This window comes from Lolium perenne, chromosome 5, assembly GCF_019359855.2.
Source record: "Lolium perenne isolate Kyuss_39 chromosome 5, Kyuss_2.0, whole genome shotgun sequence".
Classification (NCBI taxonomy): Eukaryota; Viridiplantae; Streptophyta; class Magnoliopsida; order Poales; family Poaceae; genus Lolium; species Lolium perenne.
Window position 1 is genome coordinate 8435853 of NC_067248.2, and position 17202 is coordinate 8453054.

The window sequence follows — 17202 nt, forward strand, 5'->3', positions numbered from 1 at the left end:
TATGGTTCCTCCTCTCTGCGACCGTGACGCGCCGCACAGGTGCTCAGCGCACTAGCCAAACCCTTCAATAAATAGGTCCTGAAGCTTAGCTCGATAAATATACCAAGCCAGCCAAGGGTAGCTACGTACCTTTGAGCCTGCAAGTCCTGCCAGCGACTGATCCGATCAACTAAGTTAGTCGATGGCAATGGCGATGTCATGCATGCGAGCCCTAGTGATAAGCATCCTCCTCCTTGCCTCCATAAGGCGGCCCATGGTGACGGCGGCCGTGTCTGAGGAAGCACCCCCCGGCGGCTACCAGTTCGAGCTCATCCACGTTGACGCCCATGGCAACTTTACCAGAGAGGAGCTCATCCACCGTGCCCTGAGCAGAGCCCACCTGAGAGCGGCGATGCTATCGGGAGCCAAAGACAAGGACGTCGACGCCAACTCTGCTGCCGTTTCCGGGTCATTCTCAGTCCCGGTCCAGTATAGCCCCAAGACGTACATGATGGAGCTCAAGCTGGGCAGCACGGTGCCGGAGACGACGATGCTGGCCGTGGCCGACACCGGCAGCGATCTCATCTGGACGAACCAGCTGAAGGAGTGCATTGGCAACCCCTCCTTCACCCCCACCAACATGTCCTGTGCCGAGGCCTGTAGCGCTGTGAAGAAGCAGTGCACCACCTGCATGTTCGACAAGACGTACGGCGGCGGCACTATAACAGTGCTCACAGGCACGGAGACGGTGGCCATGACCACCGGCGCCGGTACCACTAAGAAGAAGGAGGTCGCCTTGGCGTGCGCCATCGACTGGACCAAGAAGATGCTGCCGGTGGCCGCGCACGGGATCGTAGGGCTCAGCCGGGGGCCCATGTCGCTGGTGAAGCAGCTGGGGGTCACCGAGTTCTCCTACTGCCTGAGAGACCCGCTTAATTCGTCGATGAGAAGCCCGCTTTGGTTTGGCGGCAACGCCCAGTCTGCTGCCGGCGGCAAGGACGGCTGGCGGACCACGCCGCTGGTCGAGATCTCGACGGAGCACAGCAAGCTGCCGGAGTGGGCCAAGAACGACTACTACGTGGAGCTGGACCAGATATGCATAAATGGTAAGTGCAGCGGGCAGCTCCCACAACAGGACTTCAGCCTTAAACCAAGCCATGGCGGCAAGGGGCTGATGCTGGTGGATTCGGGCAGCACCTACATGCACCTGGACACCAATATCTTCGAGGCGCTCAAGAGCGTCATGCGTGAGGCGCTGGGTGTCAATGTGGTCACCAAGGTAATCACCAAGGGCAAGAGCGAAATGAACTGTTTCGACGAGACTCCCACTAGTAAGCCAGATCTGGTGCTCAAGTTCCCCAAAGCCGACATGAGCATACCCTGGGCAAGCTATGTGGAGAAGGGTGAGCATGGTTTCTGTTTATACATTCTGAAAGGCACGTCGATCCTGGGGAACTTCCAACAGCACAACGTATCCATGCTTTATGACCTCGACAAAAAGGAGCTGTCATTTAAGAGGGTTGAGGACTGCACAGCATAACTACCCGCCTCTGAAGAGCATGCTTGCACCTACCCTATCATATACTACTATAAGAGGGGTCACGACTACCCTCTGGAGTACGAATAAGAGCATACCATGCATGTACTATCTGCTCTCGAGTGAGAAATGATCGAGACTACTTCTACACTTAACTAGCTAGGGCCATCGGATGGCTTGTAGCTAGCCGACCAATAAAGTTTAGCTAAGTTATTATTCGTGTGCATGCGCGCCTTCGTCAAGTTATGGTGCATGTGAGAGGGCGGAATATTGTACCGTACGTCCATCTTTTTTGTTTGTTTGTTGGTTTAGGTTGCTCATCAAGCATATAGCTCGATGTATGTCCGTCCATCTACTACTTTATACTATAAAAAAAAAACTAGCACAATGGACCGCATTTTGCGAGGACATTGTCTCTACTAGATGACCTGTTGCGCTATCGCGCAAATGGCAGAATCAATACATGAGAGAAATGCCTAAATCAATGCAAACAAAATCACATTAATAATATGCTAATGGACGCTAATATATAGGATGAACCTGCATCCTAGCACAAAGATCGAACCCGAGCCTAAATTAAAGCCATATCTTATCAGTAAGTGAATACATGGTGATAATCAGCAAGAAATAAAAGGCAACTAAATCAACAGTAAGTACACAACTCATACTTTGGTTGCAAACCAGGTTGATCAGAAAATCACCAATAGCAATACACTACCATGCAACACAGCCGATAGAATATGTATCGTTATACTCTGATGGTGTCTAAGATAGATAGGTAATATAACTGGGAAGCTATAAAATACATATAAATAAGGAAAAAGGGGTTAAACAGAAAATTAGGTTTTGGGCATTCTAACTCCAAACCGTCCAGTTATCAAAAAGAAAAACTCCAAACCGTCCAGAACTCCGGTAAGGTAGCCCCGTCCCGAACTGATCTCTCACTAACTGTCAGGCTGCTACCAAATTAGAGCAGAGTGGCAGGTCCATGGCCTATGGCTTTGCTCGGAGAAGATGGATCGCCAAAACTGCAGCAGTTAGTACGCCTTGCACCTCAAGAGCCATGTTTAACCAGGACACAATCCTAATTTCTCTATTTATAAGATTGTTAACAAGGTCGAGAATTCTGTCAGGCGATAGAAAAAATGCCTATCAATGAACAATTAAAACCAGACACCAAGTTTTGTACACCACAATAGCAAACTAAAAGTAGTCCCACAAAGTGAACATAAAAACAGAGCTTTAATTAAAATCATATAACTATATAATAAATTGCAGGTGAAAATGGCTGAGGTACGGAAAAGGAAGAACGCTTCACTAACCAAAATGGAATACCAATCAGAAATCTTAAAGGTAGCATACATATCTGAATTACTACGTGCCTCATCAGGGTTTTGGGACTTCAATATCTGTACAATGAAGTGCACATAATTTGATCTACATCATTCATATGAATCATTTAACAATTACTGTTCAAAGAGATCTAAAAGACAAGACCTGATATCAAATTCATAAAGCTGCTATAGAAAGCAAGGTGCAAGAATAGAATTAAGACTTGCATGAAGTCCTACAAATCTTACATCACAATATGTTGACCATCAAGGGAGAACAGTAGACACTTAATTAAAGTTATTTTTCCTCATCAGTGAGTTGTCTTAAACGTGTCTTGCATTTGACAGGAATAAACATTTACATGCATGTTTATTAGTCAAAGAATCAAAGTAGCAGAAACTGGTTATTAACCTTATTTATTCGTGCAAGCTGCACTCCTATAGTTCTAGGGTTTCAATATCTTGCAGGAAACAAATATATAAATCATCATTTCTAAGAGCAAAGAAACTATTAGTCACCATTTCTAAAAACTGTGTTGCATTAGAACCAATATAAGTTAGAACTAAAACTCAGCTAAGAAAAGCCTATATTGCAACACATCACTGCACAGCTAGAAGATACCTGACAACCTTTAATGGATTTAGTGAAACTTTCAGTTAAAATGAGGATCCCAAACGGTTCTTCACCAACTGCAAAAGAATTAGATAGTTGCATTCAGTACAACCATATGATACGGTGCTTGTTTCACAAATCTAATAGAGATGCACTTCAACAAGTAGGTTGCTTATCACATCACTCCAACGACAAAAAAGTTGACTGAATATGCATATGGATTGCAGCAGACTTAAAATAGTAGCAGGGCTATTGGAATGAAAAAAGAAAAGTGTAACTGAAGTGATTTATACATGCTGAACTGTATCCAGGAATGGAAATATGACCTTCTATGAGCTCTGAATCTCCAGCCAACAATCATATCTCACTTCAACAAATAAGAAAGCATAGTCCATCAGGAGATCTATATTCTATCCTTCTATAAGCACCGACCCTTCTCTGAACAATTATAATTATAAATAACTCTATTGAGCAATAGGAAGCACACATGCAAAATCAAAGCAAGCAACTGCAGTGCTTTTGAAAAAAACTGACATTATCTTCTTGCCACAAAGATATCACAATCCACAATATAGCAATAGCACTAAACATGCAACTATTAATCATTAATACCAACAAAAAGGTTGGAGTCAATGATGGTTACTACAAAAAAAACATATATATCATATTAATGTCCACAGTGGCTGGAAGACATTGATCTACCGTGTTTTTTTTGGAAGATTCCCACCATAAGAAACTAAAGCAGTACTGTGAAGACAAATAAGCTGCAATACCTGTAAGTTGCTATATACCTGTGCTCAAAATTTCCCGTCTAAAAAAATCCTCTGCTCAAACTGAAAACATATGTACATACGTCCTCCCTAGAAACAAGCATCACCACTCTCTACAGAAGACATGTCAACTACTGCACCATCTCTAACATGAGTGGCCTGATGGGTCATGTTGTTTTTACATCTGCAAGTGAACATGATCAACACGAATACGAAATAGAGATTCTGGGGAGAGAAACAAAACATCATCAACCGAATCAAATTGCGATGGCTTAGTAACCTATTTGTTGATCCGATATATTATCCAGTTGCATCGATATAGCTAGCGTAGTATATTTAGGCGAGAAAAGTAACAGTCGAATTTTCAGAAGCGTTGGCATAGGTACTAATTTTCAGAATTAACCTATTTTCAGAACAATACTTTCTTCCATGAACCATGGACCAGAAAATGTATGCACCAACAAAGAATTAATGCCATAGTGCTGTAGTTACAGAATTGCATAAGCCAAATGAGATGCAGTTTACTACCATCGCAGGGTGCACATTCCATAAAAGATAATGAGGAAATGCATCACCAAAAGTCAATCTTTTGGAAGAAATAATCTACAAAAGACTCGATTGAGCATATCAGGTGAGGCAAGTTGAGAGATAAAAAACATGCGAGAGCAAGATGTGCCGTAGCAGGCCTCGAGGATGAGCAACTACATATACATTAATCCTCCCATCAGTTGATTTTCAAGAGCTATTCAGCAGCTATATATATGCTTCTGATCAGCAGCAGCCACATATTGTTCAGTCAACAAAATCAGTATTAGTTGGCATTCCAAATAAAAGAACATCGCTACCTTCAGAAAATGTATTTCCCTTTAGTTGATTTTCAAGAGCTATTCCTATAAACAATAGTACATGAAAGATCCTCTGCCATAACCGAGTCACAATATCATGATCTTGGCGTAAAGCTCTACCACTACACAATATTTATATAATTTACAACATACCTATAAGCAATCAGAATGTTTGACCATCTTTTGGATCGATGTACACCCATTTTTCTAAAATCTGACCCCGCCACTGACCTATGCGCCAACTATATTGCCAGTACCATGTATTAGGTACTTTACTCACTGAGGCTATATGCATAGATGCAGCAAAGCACTATTGGTAGATAGTAATGTCAAATTTTATTTTGTTTTTAGCAGCAAAGAGAGAATAATGAAATATACAAAACTTGCCAGGTACATTTTGGTAGCACACAACTATATGGTACTACCTAATACTTAAACACCAGTACAACAAAAGCAAGAGAAAAGCTATGCGCAAATGATCATTGTACTTCAGGTACCCGTCGGCAACAAGGTCACCTATTCTCTGAAGAACACATCCAAATCATCCTAATATCCCACAACCTGTGGCCACCCTCAAGACAGAAATGCTCGATGCTCCATCCAACCTCTGTATGACAGTAAGGTGAAATCAATATTTACGTCATGATAAAGCTTTCCAAAATATTTGAGTACAAAAAGTTTTTTTTTTCGAAATGGGGGTCATCCCCGGCTTCTGCATCATGATGATGCACACAGCCTTTTATTAAAAATACTCAAAGTATAATTGTTTACAACTCACTTATCATCGAGGATTGATACAAGAATCAACCATCGAAGGAAACACATAGCAAGACTAGAAATCAACATAGTCTTCTAGTATGACGCCAACCAGCCTGGCACAAGATATCCTGAGCGACCATCAGGAGCCGTGTGCATCCAGAAGCCATGACATCCCGCTGCCCCTCCGGAGAGAGTAGGGCCCAAAGTTGGACCCAATGGGAAACCATATGAATAACCTGCAAAAAATGAAAGGAAGGTTTTTTATTAAAAATTATGTCATTCCTGCTCCTCCAAATAGACCAACATAAAGCAGCAACCCCAATCCGGATAAATGCCTTAGATTGTCTATCAACTCCATTCAACTAGTTACCAAACATATTAGTAATATTGGTGGGAGGTGGAAGAGCATAAGTAAAATTCACAGTATGCCATAAGAGTTTAGCTAAAGGGCATTCAATAAAAAGGTGCAAGATTATATGAACAATTCAACACTAACTCCTTTCAGCGCATAAGATGTAGGCAACTAAGAGTATAATATTAATCGAAGGGGTTGCCAACTAATCAATATCAATCCTCTCATATACGTACATAACACTCCAGCTTAGCAAGTTAACTGGAAGGCATAAAAAGCTCACCACCCTTTGAAACTTCATGCAAATCTACAGATGCAAGGACACATGACTAAGGCTGACAAGATATCTTAAGATTGGGGCCAAGTCATCTAAAAAATGCATTGCCCAGGAGGTTTCAGAGGAATCCTTTGTGCAAGGTTTCAGAGGAAACCTCTTCTATAATCTGAAAACTGAAGACAACAAGCCACACAAAAAATTCAGATGTCAGATAAAAATAAAATTTGCCGACAAACATAAGACTGCAACCCTGGTCATGCATCTCGAAGATGATGAGGTTATTTTCCTCTCTGTCATTTTAGCAATCACATACAATCTAGAAAAAGAGAAAGAAGAGGGGAGTAAAATCTGTATAAATACAATTTAACATAAGAAATAGAGAAAGAGGGGAGAAAAAATACATCACTAAACATAATACAAACACCTTAAGATAAATACATTCAGGAGCTATTTTGTACACATATTATATCATCAAAAGGTAATATCATTACTCATGACCTAGTCGATATCCATATGGGAAACAATTATAAGACCGAACCGGCTTACATTGGGCAGCACAAGATGCCATCAGGCTCATCATAGGTAACAGTCATATTGATCTGTATCTCAAAAAACTATCACGGCTTAAGATTATATATCCTTTTCGCAAGTAAATTACCTGTAATTGAGTTGTACATCAACTGTACATCGCTGATAACTATAAAACAGACTGATGGACTCGAAGGCACACGGGAAAAGCAAAAGAGAGGATCCTCAACTAACATACCCCTCCGTCAGAAATCCTGGAAAACCAGATCAGTAAGAACAGCAGAGACATAACCAAGCGATAATGCAAAGGGAGTGACGGATGTCGGCATGAAAATGATCTTGATGGCCTACAAAGGGGATTGTGTCGTGAACTTGTCTCCCTTCTATGATCCTGCCACAAAATCCAAACACATCAAAATGACACTGCCACTGCACTACACCTAAATGGACGCGTCCCATGTAATTAGTTCTGACTTCCCCATGAATTCAAGAACTAAACCAACACACAGAGAGATAATTCAGTCAGTTTGAGCCTAAATTTATCCATGAATGTCTGCACTAATTAAATGTTTTATGAGCACCAAAACTTTTATAAGCAAACAATGTATTGGGTTTGGGATTTTTGAGAAGCCCACCTTGGCGTCTTAAAATCATCCATGTCCTAGCTAGATGATTACCCACCTAATATCCCCACAGAAAGTATGCCTGAATCAAGTAACAACCATCTGACCAGCACGATATATCACTTATTTAAAAAATACATACCGAGAAGTGTTCTGCTGGTGGAGAGCATGTGTGTTTCTTCAGCATGTTCATCAGGATCATCCTGGTAAATGAGGATGGAACAAGGACAGGGTGTTTCTGCACCCAGGTGCATATGCACCCTTTATTTGAAATACATATTAAACATATTTCCAAATGTCAAAAATATAAAAATAAAAATGCCTCATGTATACCTTGACATGTTACATGTTCACAAAGTTGTTTGAGTAAAAACCGGTATGTTTTGTCCCCTGTACTAAAAAGACAAATTTTTGGTGTTAAAATAGTCTATTTCTCGAGGCATTATTTGTCTTTTTTACACAGGGTACAAAAATTATTGGTTTTACGTGAAACTTTACGTGTGCACATAGAACATATCCCTCTACATGCTAAATTTTTTCCTAAATTTTTTTACTTTTTGAAATATGTTTTATACATACCAGGTGCATATGCACCCATGATCAGTTTTGGTTTTTCGATGGAACAACACAAATTTAGTTTAACGGTATACTGTGAACCTTCTGGACAAAATGATCAGTATACACACATTGTAGTTCTTTAATGTGGGATGTTCATATTGTAGCACTTAATTCTAGATGATATATTCCTGAAGCAAACTAAAAATACACTCAGTTTTGGTTATCTTAAAATGATCAGCCTACACACATTTTAGTTATTTGCTGTGGAATTTTAAAATTGTAGCACTTATTACCAGATGCTATATTACCGAAGCACACTCAAATACACTGCAAGTACAGTTTATATCATAAGTATTCTCTCCATCAACTGATTACCAAATAATACATGAAACGACGATCCGTACAAAAAAAAACCATTACAATGTGAAGGCAGATCTTTCTATGAGAATTCTTAGGTACCTTACGGATCTTCATGTCATCGGTGATGGAGTGGCCAATCCTCTTGTAGAGCTCGAGCAACACGTCTTCCTCAATACTTGGTTAAATTTGCAAAAGAGGAAACTGGATCAAATAAGTCAAATAATTTAGGCAAGAGATCGATATTGTTAAGAAGATATAACTGTGACTCGTCGGCAAGGTAGCAGAGGTGCAGCAGCTGTGTGCTCTCATCCAGCCACCCAAATCCTAACCATGAAGAATGTCTTCCATGGAGGACAGGCAAGAGTTTGGCACGCAGCGACAATACATGCTCTGATTTGCTACTGCCATGGGATGTCAAGCCACCTACCTCACAGGCGTTCACCGGCAACAACAACACATGCTCTGATTTGCTACTGTCATCCACCTTTCCTTGTTATCTCGAACAACAACCTCCCTCTGTCTACAACTTCAATATGGCTATGCCAATCAACAGCTTCAACGCGAATACATACGACCCAAGATTGCTCTGCTTGATCACTCGCTAGTCAATCCTTGATTTGAGTACTTCTCCTGCAAGAGTAAAGATGATTAGTGTCGTTATGGCACTGGGCATTTGCCGCCGGTTTAGATAATGTTAGTAGTTCTAGAGCTAATGAATTCTATGTACCTTCAAATTAAAGAATGAACTGAGGGACAATGCCCTCCTTGACCAAGACAACTGCACAGCCGCCCCACCCGGCTCTTGTAAGCCGCGCTCGAGCGCCCTGCTGTCCCGACATATCTTCACAAGCTCTTCCAAAGACAGCTAACGAAGTGGAATATATATCAGTATGCTCATAGCTTTCAAAAAGAAAAATAAATATTTCATGACATAGAAGTATCTGTGGATTATGTACACACAAAGCGTACCTGCACTCATATGGCACACTGGCTATCGTTCAAACAGAGCATACCAAGAATAAAAAGCACATGAGGAGAGAGTTCCCACATATTAAGCCATATACAAAACTTTCCCATTGCAGTGTATGTCCCATGTCCCAAAGCTCGCTCATTAGCAAGTCCTAGAGAAGAAAGCAATGACATTATATCAATAAAGTGGAAAGTCAAAGCACAACAACTATTTTCTCGAGAGTGTATGTCCCATGTCCCAAAGCTCGCTCATTAGCAAGTCATAGATAAGAAAGTATTAACACTATATCAATAAAGTGGAAAGTCAAAGCACAAAAACTATTTTCTCGACAAGTTCTTCAAATTAGGTTGTACACCCGGCGGTGGCGAAGGCCCAGCGGCGAGCGGCTCCATGGCGGAGGACTACGCCTGGAGCCGGCGAGGGCGCATCCTCTCCAACCACACCCTAATCAATGCCACCCATGGGCCTCCCAAATGACGCCGAAACCCGCGGCCAGCAGCGGCTGCACGATGGCGGCACACGCATCTTGTAAATTTGATTGCTATCACAAGTTCACAACCACGCTGCTATACAATGCACTCGCCACTCAGTATACAACAGAGATAGTCTGATTATTAGTCCAGCTGTTTTGAAATGTAGTGTGCATTTGTATGGAAGCATTCTTACCTCAAATGGAGCAAGGGTAGACTGCACATCCAATGTCACAACAGAGGTAGAGCTGCTATAACCATTGTTGTAGGAATTTACAGTACACCCAAACCCTAGCTGCGAAAGAAAAATAAATTGGAAGAGGAGAGAATCAGATTGAGGGGCTCGAGCGGGGACAGAACGGATGGCGCTGTGCACAGGCAGAGAAAGGCTGGTTTAGGGCCACAAATTAAGAAAGCTCACTTTTCCTCAGTTGATTTCATCAGAAAAGAAGAAAGGGCACTACAATCAACGAGTATCAAAATTTCTGGTAGCTAACAGCGTGTTGAAATTGGGATTTAGGAGAAAGCTCACCGCGTCCGGCCGTCCGACGAGCCTCCGCCACCACCGCGCATCCAGCTGTCGTGTCCGGCGAGCCTCCGCCACCGCCGCTTCCAGCCGCTGTCGCGTACAGCCGCCGCGCCACGGAAGAGCTCCCTGCTGTCGCCAGCTCCCACGTCCAGCGCCTCCGTTGCTCGGGTGCCGCTCCGATTGGAGAGAAGAAGAGGAGGTGAGGATTGGGGACGAGAGGAGGCAGCGGGGATTGGATGAGGAGGAAGAGGAGGAAGGAGGCGGCGCGGGGATTGGATGAGGAGGAAGGACGCAGTCGATTGGGGGACGGGAGCAGCTCGCGATGTTCTAGGTTTTCACCGTGGCGGGGGCAGAAACCATAGACGCAGAGAGCAGCCCTCTAGTCTCAGCCGACCCCACTCACGGAAGGGCCCAACTGTCATAGACTTCTCAGCGCTGAGCAACTGTGAAAGAAAATTCACTACATCGGACGGTGGTGGGTGAAAGCGGGGGAAGGATTTTACTGTCGCAGTACAAACGAGCGAGCCAGATTCATTTGCCCCTCTCAGACCCCCTGGTTGGCTGGGTAGTCTTTGAACATTTATAGGAAGAATTGTATTGAGTATGTTTTGTACATTGGGTACATGCTTTTATGTGGTAAGAAACAATATAATTTTGAAAATATAATAAATCATGTTATGGCTAAAAGATATCACATATACGAGGAACATTTTTGACCATCTAACATTTGTAGGCGAATAATTAACACATCACATATGTATCGTTTGTAAGTGATATTGGAGAAGTAATAGTTTCTTTAGTAATGTTAGAGTGTAAGTACCAAAGTATTTCCTAATGTTAGATCCACTCCTGGAAAAATCAAAATTGCTGTGTGCCACACGCGCGCCGCGGAACATGGCAAAGAATTTATCTTCCGTATCTGCCTCGGAAAGAGCACACGACTATGAGCAGACCACCACAAAGCTCCACAAAACACACGGAACGAATTCTGGTCATGGCACACATTGCAAAATATGTATGGCAAAGTATTAGACACGGCAATGATACAAGAAAAGACACGACATAGTACTAAACACATCAAAGTTAACGGACACGTGGCCGCGGTTGGTGCCCTTAACAGAGCCCTTACGGCTGCAGTCGTTGATGTGTTTCTCCTAACTAAGGCATGGCAAAGAATTAGGGCCACATCACATCATTGCTCCCCGCGTGAGGCGTGGTTTCCCGCTGTTTTCTTCATGTGCTGTCGGGAGCTTCCCATCTAGATCTTCGCCCTGTGTAGTGAGGATGTACACGACAAAGAGGAGATTTTCCGTGTGCAATAGCTATAGACACGACAAAGAATAATTTAAGTCGATTATTTCCTCCTTATTTTCATGTTGTTTCCTTCCCGGCTTTGTTTTCCGCCATTTCCTTTTCGCCATATTTCAGCCCTCCTGACCCCTATACAAAGCTTCTTGTGCAGCCTCGTGGAATTCACAACTCAGTGTAGATAGAGGCGATATTCCTCAAAATATACATTCTCCCTCAGTTCTTTGTGTTCGTCAAAGACAAATCATCCTGATGAGTGGGGCTATATCCAAGGGTGCTTGTGATCATATCCAATATATACAAGGAGACCACGATTCGCCTTTGGGTATAATCTCACTAAACTGTTTGTTTTGATAAAAACTATCTGGTGCATGTGTTCTTTCGGTTCGTCAAATACGAATCACCAAGATGAGTGGGGTTATATCCGAAGGTGCATGTGATCATATCCAATATATACACGGAGATCACGAGCCGCCTTTGGGTATAACTCCACTAACCATCTACTTTGTTACAAACGATTCGAGATAGGCGTTCTTTCTATTCGCTAAATACAAATCATCCAGATGAGTGGAGTTATATAGCCATTATATACAAGGAGATCATGACCCACCTTTGGGTATAAACCTACTTACTCGTCTGTTTGTTACAAACCATCCGAGACAGTTGTATTTTCCTTCCATTTTCTTCTCGTTGTTTCTTTCCCTCCATTTCATCCCCCCTGCTTCTTTCCCAACATCTCCTTCCCGCCATTTCTTTCATGTCATCTCATCCCATCATTTCTTTCCTACCATTTCTTTCCCTACATTTCCTTCCCATGGGCCCACCATAGTTCGGAGAATTAGAATGGGTAAACTCTGCATCGGAGTGACTGAAATGGGGGAAACCCCCACGTCAGGTCCACCGGCGGGTATCTTGATAGAACTTGGACTCAATCACCGTTTTCCATGTTCATATGGCCTATCCAAACATAAACCAAGATAAAATTCTGAGGGGAATACCGTATCCCATACAAAACCTTCATGTTGGCCTAGCATGTGCATGGTATTATGTTGGGATGGAGATAAATCAAAGAGCTACCTCTCTGGTGCCACCCACTTCACCGAGTTGCGCTACCACACATAGGAAGGTTCAGGACATAACCTGCAGCTGGGCCAAGCATGTGCATAGGAGTGTGACGGAAGCAACCTTGGATTTAAGTATTTTCCTCTCCTAGCCACGAAAAACCCATTTTTCGTTTTCTGAGTGCCGAAATAGTTTTTTTGTGAAGCGACTACAAGGGGTGCAATGTTCGTGTTAGAGAAACAAGTGCACTGTCAGAGAAGAACGTGTGTACGCTACATTTCACATACATGCCGCACGCTAGCTTTCAGGGAATACATGCTACTTCATGCGGTCTCATGCTGATTTCACTGGAAGTGGTCTAGATTTGAACTAAGCATCCTATGATCGCCGCCTCTCTTCCGCCTCACTTTTAGGCTGAGGCTATTTCCACTTCCACAAAATTAACCAGCATTCAACCCTCTGCTATTCTGTATGGTGGTATTCCTCTAGAACGTCTCTCTGGTCGTTCTGCTGATTATTCAGCTCTTCGTTTGCTTGGTTGTGATTGCTATGTTCTACACGCTGCCCATGAACGCACCAAACATACAGCTCAATCTGGTGTGTGTGTTTTTCTTGGATACAGTGATGGACATGAGGGATGTCGGTGTTGGGGTCACGTTTTCTCGGGATGCTACTTTTTTGCATCCATTCTACCCACATCCATTGACACGTCTCCAACGTATCGATAATTTCTTACGTTCCATGCTTGTTTTATGATGATACTCACATGTTTTATACATACTTTATGTCATATTTATGCATTTTCTGGCACTAACCTATTAACAAGATGCCGAAGAGCCAGTTGCTGTTTTCTGCTGTTTTTGGTTTCAGAAATCCTAGTAAGGAAATATTCTCGGAATTGGACGAAATCAACGCCCAGGGTCTTATTTTTCCACAAAGCTTCCAGAAGACCGGAGGAGATACGAAGTGGGGCCACGAGGCGACGACACGCCAAGGCCGCGCGGCCAGGGCCTGGGCTGCGCCGCCCTAGCGTGTGGGTCCCTCGTGACGCCCCCTGACCTACCCTTCCGCCTACATATAGCCTCGTCGAGAATACCCCAGTACCGAGAGCCACGATACGGAAAACCTTCCAGAGACGCCGCCGCCGCCAATCCCATCTCGGGGGATTCAGGAGATCGCCTCCGGCACCCTGCCGGAGAGCGGAATCATCTCCCGGAGGACTCTTCATCGCCATGATCGCCTCCGGATCGATGTGTGAGTAGTTCACCCCTGGACTATGGGTCCATAGCAGTAGCTAGATGGTCGTCTTCTCCTTATTGTGCTATCATTGTTGGATCTTGTGAGCTGCCTAACATGATCAAGATCATCTATTTGTAGTGCTACATGTTGCGTTTGTTGGGATCCGATGAATATGGAATACTATGTAATGTTGATTATCAATCTATCATATATGTGTTGTTTTAAGATCTTGCATGCTCTCCGTTGCTAGTAGAGGCTCTGGCCAAGTTGTTACTTGTAACTCCAAGAAGGAGTATTTATGCTCGATAGTGGGTTCATGCCTCCATTAAATCTGGGACAGTGACAGAAAGTTCTAAGGTTGTGGATGTGCTGTTGCCACTAGGGATAAAACATCAATGCTTTGTCTAAGGATATTTGTGTTGATTACATTACGCACCATACTTAATGCAATTGTCTGTTGTTTGCAACTTAATACTGGAAGGGGTACGGATGCTAACCTGAAGGTGGACTTTTTAGGCATAGATGCATGCTGGATAGCGGTCTATGTACTTTGTCGTAATGCCCAATTAAATCTCACACTACACATCATAATATGTATGTGCATTGTCATGCCATCTTTATTTGTCAATTGCCCAACTGTAATTTGTTCACCCAACATGCGTATTCTTATCGGAGAGACACCACTAGTGAACTATGGACCTGATACGTCTCCGACGTATCGATAATTTCTTATGTTCCATGCCACATTATTGATGTTATCTACATGTTTTATGCACACTTTATGTCATATTCGTGCATTTTCTGGAACTAACCTATTAACAAGATGCCGAAGTGCCAGTTCCTGTTTTCTGCTGTTTTTGGTTTCAGAAATCCTAGTAAAGAAATATTCTCGGAATTGGACGAAATCAACGCCCAGGTTCCTATTTTGCCCGGAAGCATCCAGAACACACGAGAAGCACCAGGGAGGGGGCACAGGCCCACCAAACCACAGGCCGGCGCGGCCAGGGGGGGCCCGCGCCACCCTATGGTGTGGGCACCCCTTCGACCCTCCTGCGCCGCCTCTTCGCCTATTTAAAGCCTCCGTCGCGAAAACCCTATGACGTTCGACGAAACCCACAGAAACCTTCCAGAGCCGCCGCCATCGCGAGGCCAAGATCTGGGGGACAGGAGTCTCTGTTCCGGCACGCCGCCGGGACGGGGAAGTGCCCCCGGAAGGCTTCTCCATCGACACCGCTGCCATCTCCACCGCCATCTTCATCACCGCTGCTGCTCCCATGAGGAGGGAGTAGTTCTCCATCGAGGCTCGGGGCTGTACCGGTAGCTATGTGGTTCATCTCTCTCCTATGTACTTCAATACAATAATCTCATGAGCTGCCTTACATGATTGAGATTCATATGATGATGCTTGTAATCTAGATGTCATTATGCTAGTCAAGTGAGTTTTACTTATGTGATCTCCGGAGACTCCTTGTCCCACGTGTGTAAAGGTGACAGTGTGTGCACCGTGTGGGTCTCTTAGGCTATATTTCACAGAATACTTATTCACTGATGAATGGCATAGTGAGGTGCTTATTTATATCTCTTTATGATTGCAATGTGTTTGTATCACAATTTATCTATGTGCTACTCTAGCAATGTTATTAAAGTAGTTCTATTCCTCCTGCACGATGTAATGGTGACAGTGTGTGCATCCGTGTTAGTACTTGGTTTATGCTATGATTATAATCTCTTGTAGATTATGAAGTTAACTATTGCTATGATAGTATTGATGTGATCTATTCCTCCTACATATGCATGAAGGTGACAGTGTGCATGCTATGTTAGTACTTGGTTTAGTCTTTTGATCTATCTTACACTATAAGGTTACTGAAATATGAACATTAATTGTGGAGCTTGTTAACTCCGGCATTGAGGGTTCGTGTAATCCTACGCAATGTGTTCATCATCCAACAAAAGTGTAGAGTATGCATTTATCTATTCTGTTATGTGATCAATGTTGAGAGTGTCCACTAGTGAAAGTGTAATCCCTAGGCCTTGTTCCTAAATACTGCTATCGCTGCTTGTTTCTTGTTTTACCTGCGTTACTACTGCTGCAATACTACCACCATCAACTACACGCCAGCAAGCTATTTTCTGGCACCGTTGCTACTGCTCATACTTATTTATACCACCTGTATTTCACTATCTCTTCGCCGAACTAGTGCACCTATTAGGTGTGTTGGGGACACAAGAGACTTCTTGCTTTGTGGTTGCAGGGTTGCATGAGAGGGATATCTTTGACCTCTTCCTCCCTGAGTTCGATAAACCTTGGGTGATCCACTTAAGGGAAAACTTGCTGCTGTTCTACAAACCTCTGCTCTTGGAGGCCCAACACTGTCTACAGGAAAGGAGGGGGAACGTAGACATCAGGACCCCGGTCCATTCTTTACATCGAATACAATCTACTGTAATACTCGTTCTTACTGTTCTCTGCAAACATCATCATCCACACTATACATCTAATCCTTTGTTACAGCAAGCCGGTGAGATTGACAAACTCACTGTTAAGTTGGGGCAAAGTATTTTGGTTGTGTTGTGCAGGTTCCACGTTGGCGCCGGAATCCCTGGTGTTGCGCCGCACTACACTCCGCTACCATCAACCTTCAACGTGCTTCTTGACTCCTACTGGTTCGATAACCTTGGTTTCTTTCTGAGAGAAAACTCGCCGCTGTACGCATCACACCTTCCTCTTGGGGTTACCAACGGACGTGTGCTTTACCGTCATCCATCCTCCTCGATCTTCTCAGTGGAGGATATATCTTTTATCACTTTTACTGATACACTTCCCCTAGTGCCTCGTATTTCTACTACTCCTTCTTGTCCCACAGTTGTTGATTCGACGGCATCTTCTTATACACCTTCATCATCTATACCCTCCCCTTTTCATGAATCTCCACCTTCTTCTACACTTCCTCCTTCTCCCTTGTCCCATGACTCTCCACCTTCATCATCGATATCTTCCACATCTTCGTCACCTCATTCGGTGATTCCTCTGTGTCCCGCTTTTCCTTTCTACTACTATACTCGTCATCTACGTACTATGGAGGAGTCCA

General features: G+C 43.4%; 1 protein-coding gene across 1 annotated transcript; it reads left to right on the forward strand.

Moving 5' to 3' along the window:
- The first annotated feature begins 253 nt into the window (after window positions 1-253).
- LOC127303278 (aspartic proteinase nepenthesin-1-like) lies at window positions 254-1519 on the forward strand. Its single transcript, XM_051334027.1, has one exon. It carries the CDS (start codon window positions 254-256, stop codon window positions 1517-1519), a length of 1266 nt encoding a protein of 421 aa, XP_051189987.1.
- Window positions 1520-17202: the final 15683 nt, after the last annotated feature.

What these genes read in the sequence shown, in the direction of transcription:
- LOC127303278 (XM_051334027.1), top strand. Translation starts at nt 254, where the DNA reads ATGGTGACGGCGGCCGTGTCTGAGGAAGCACCCCCCGGCGGCTACCAG.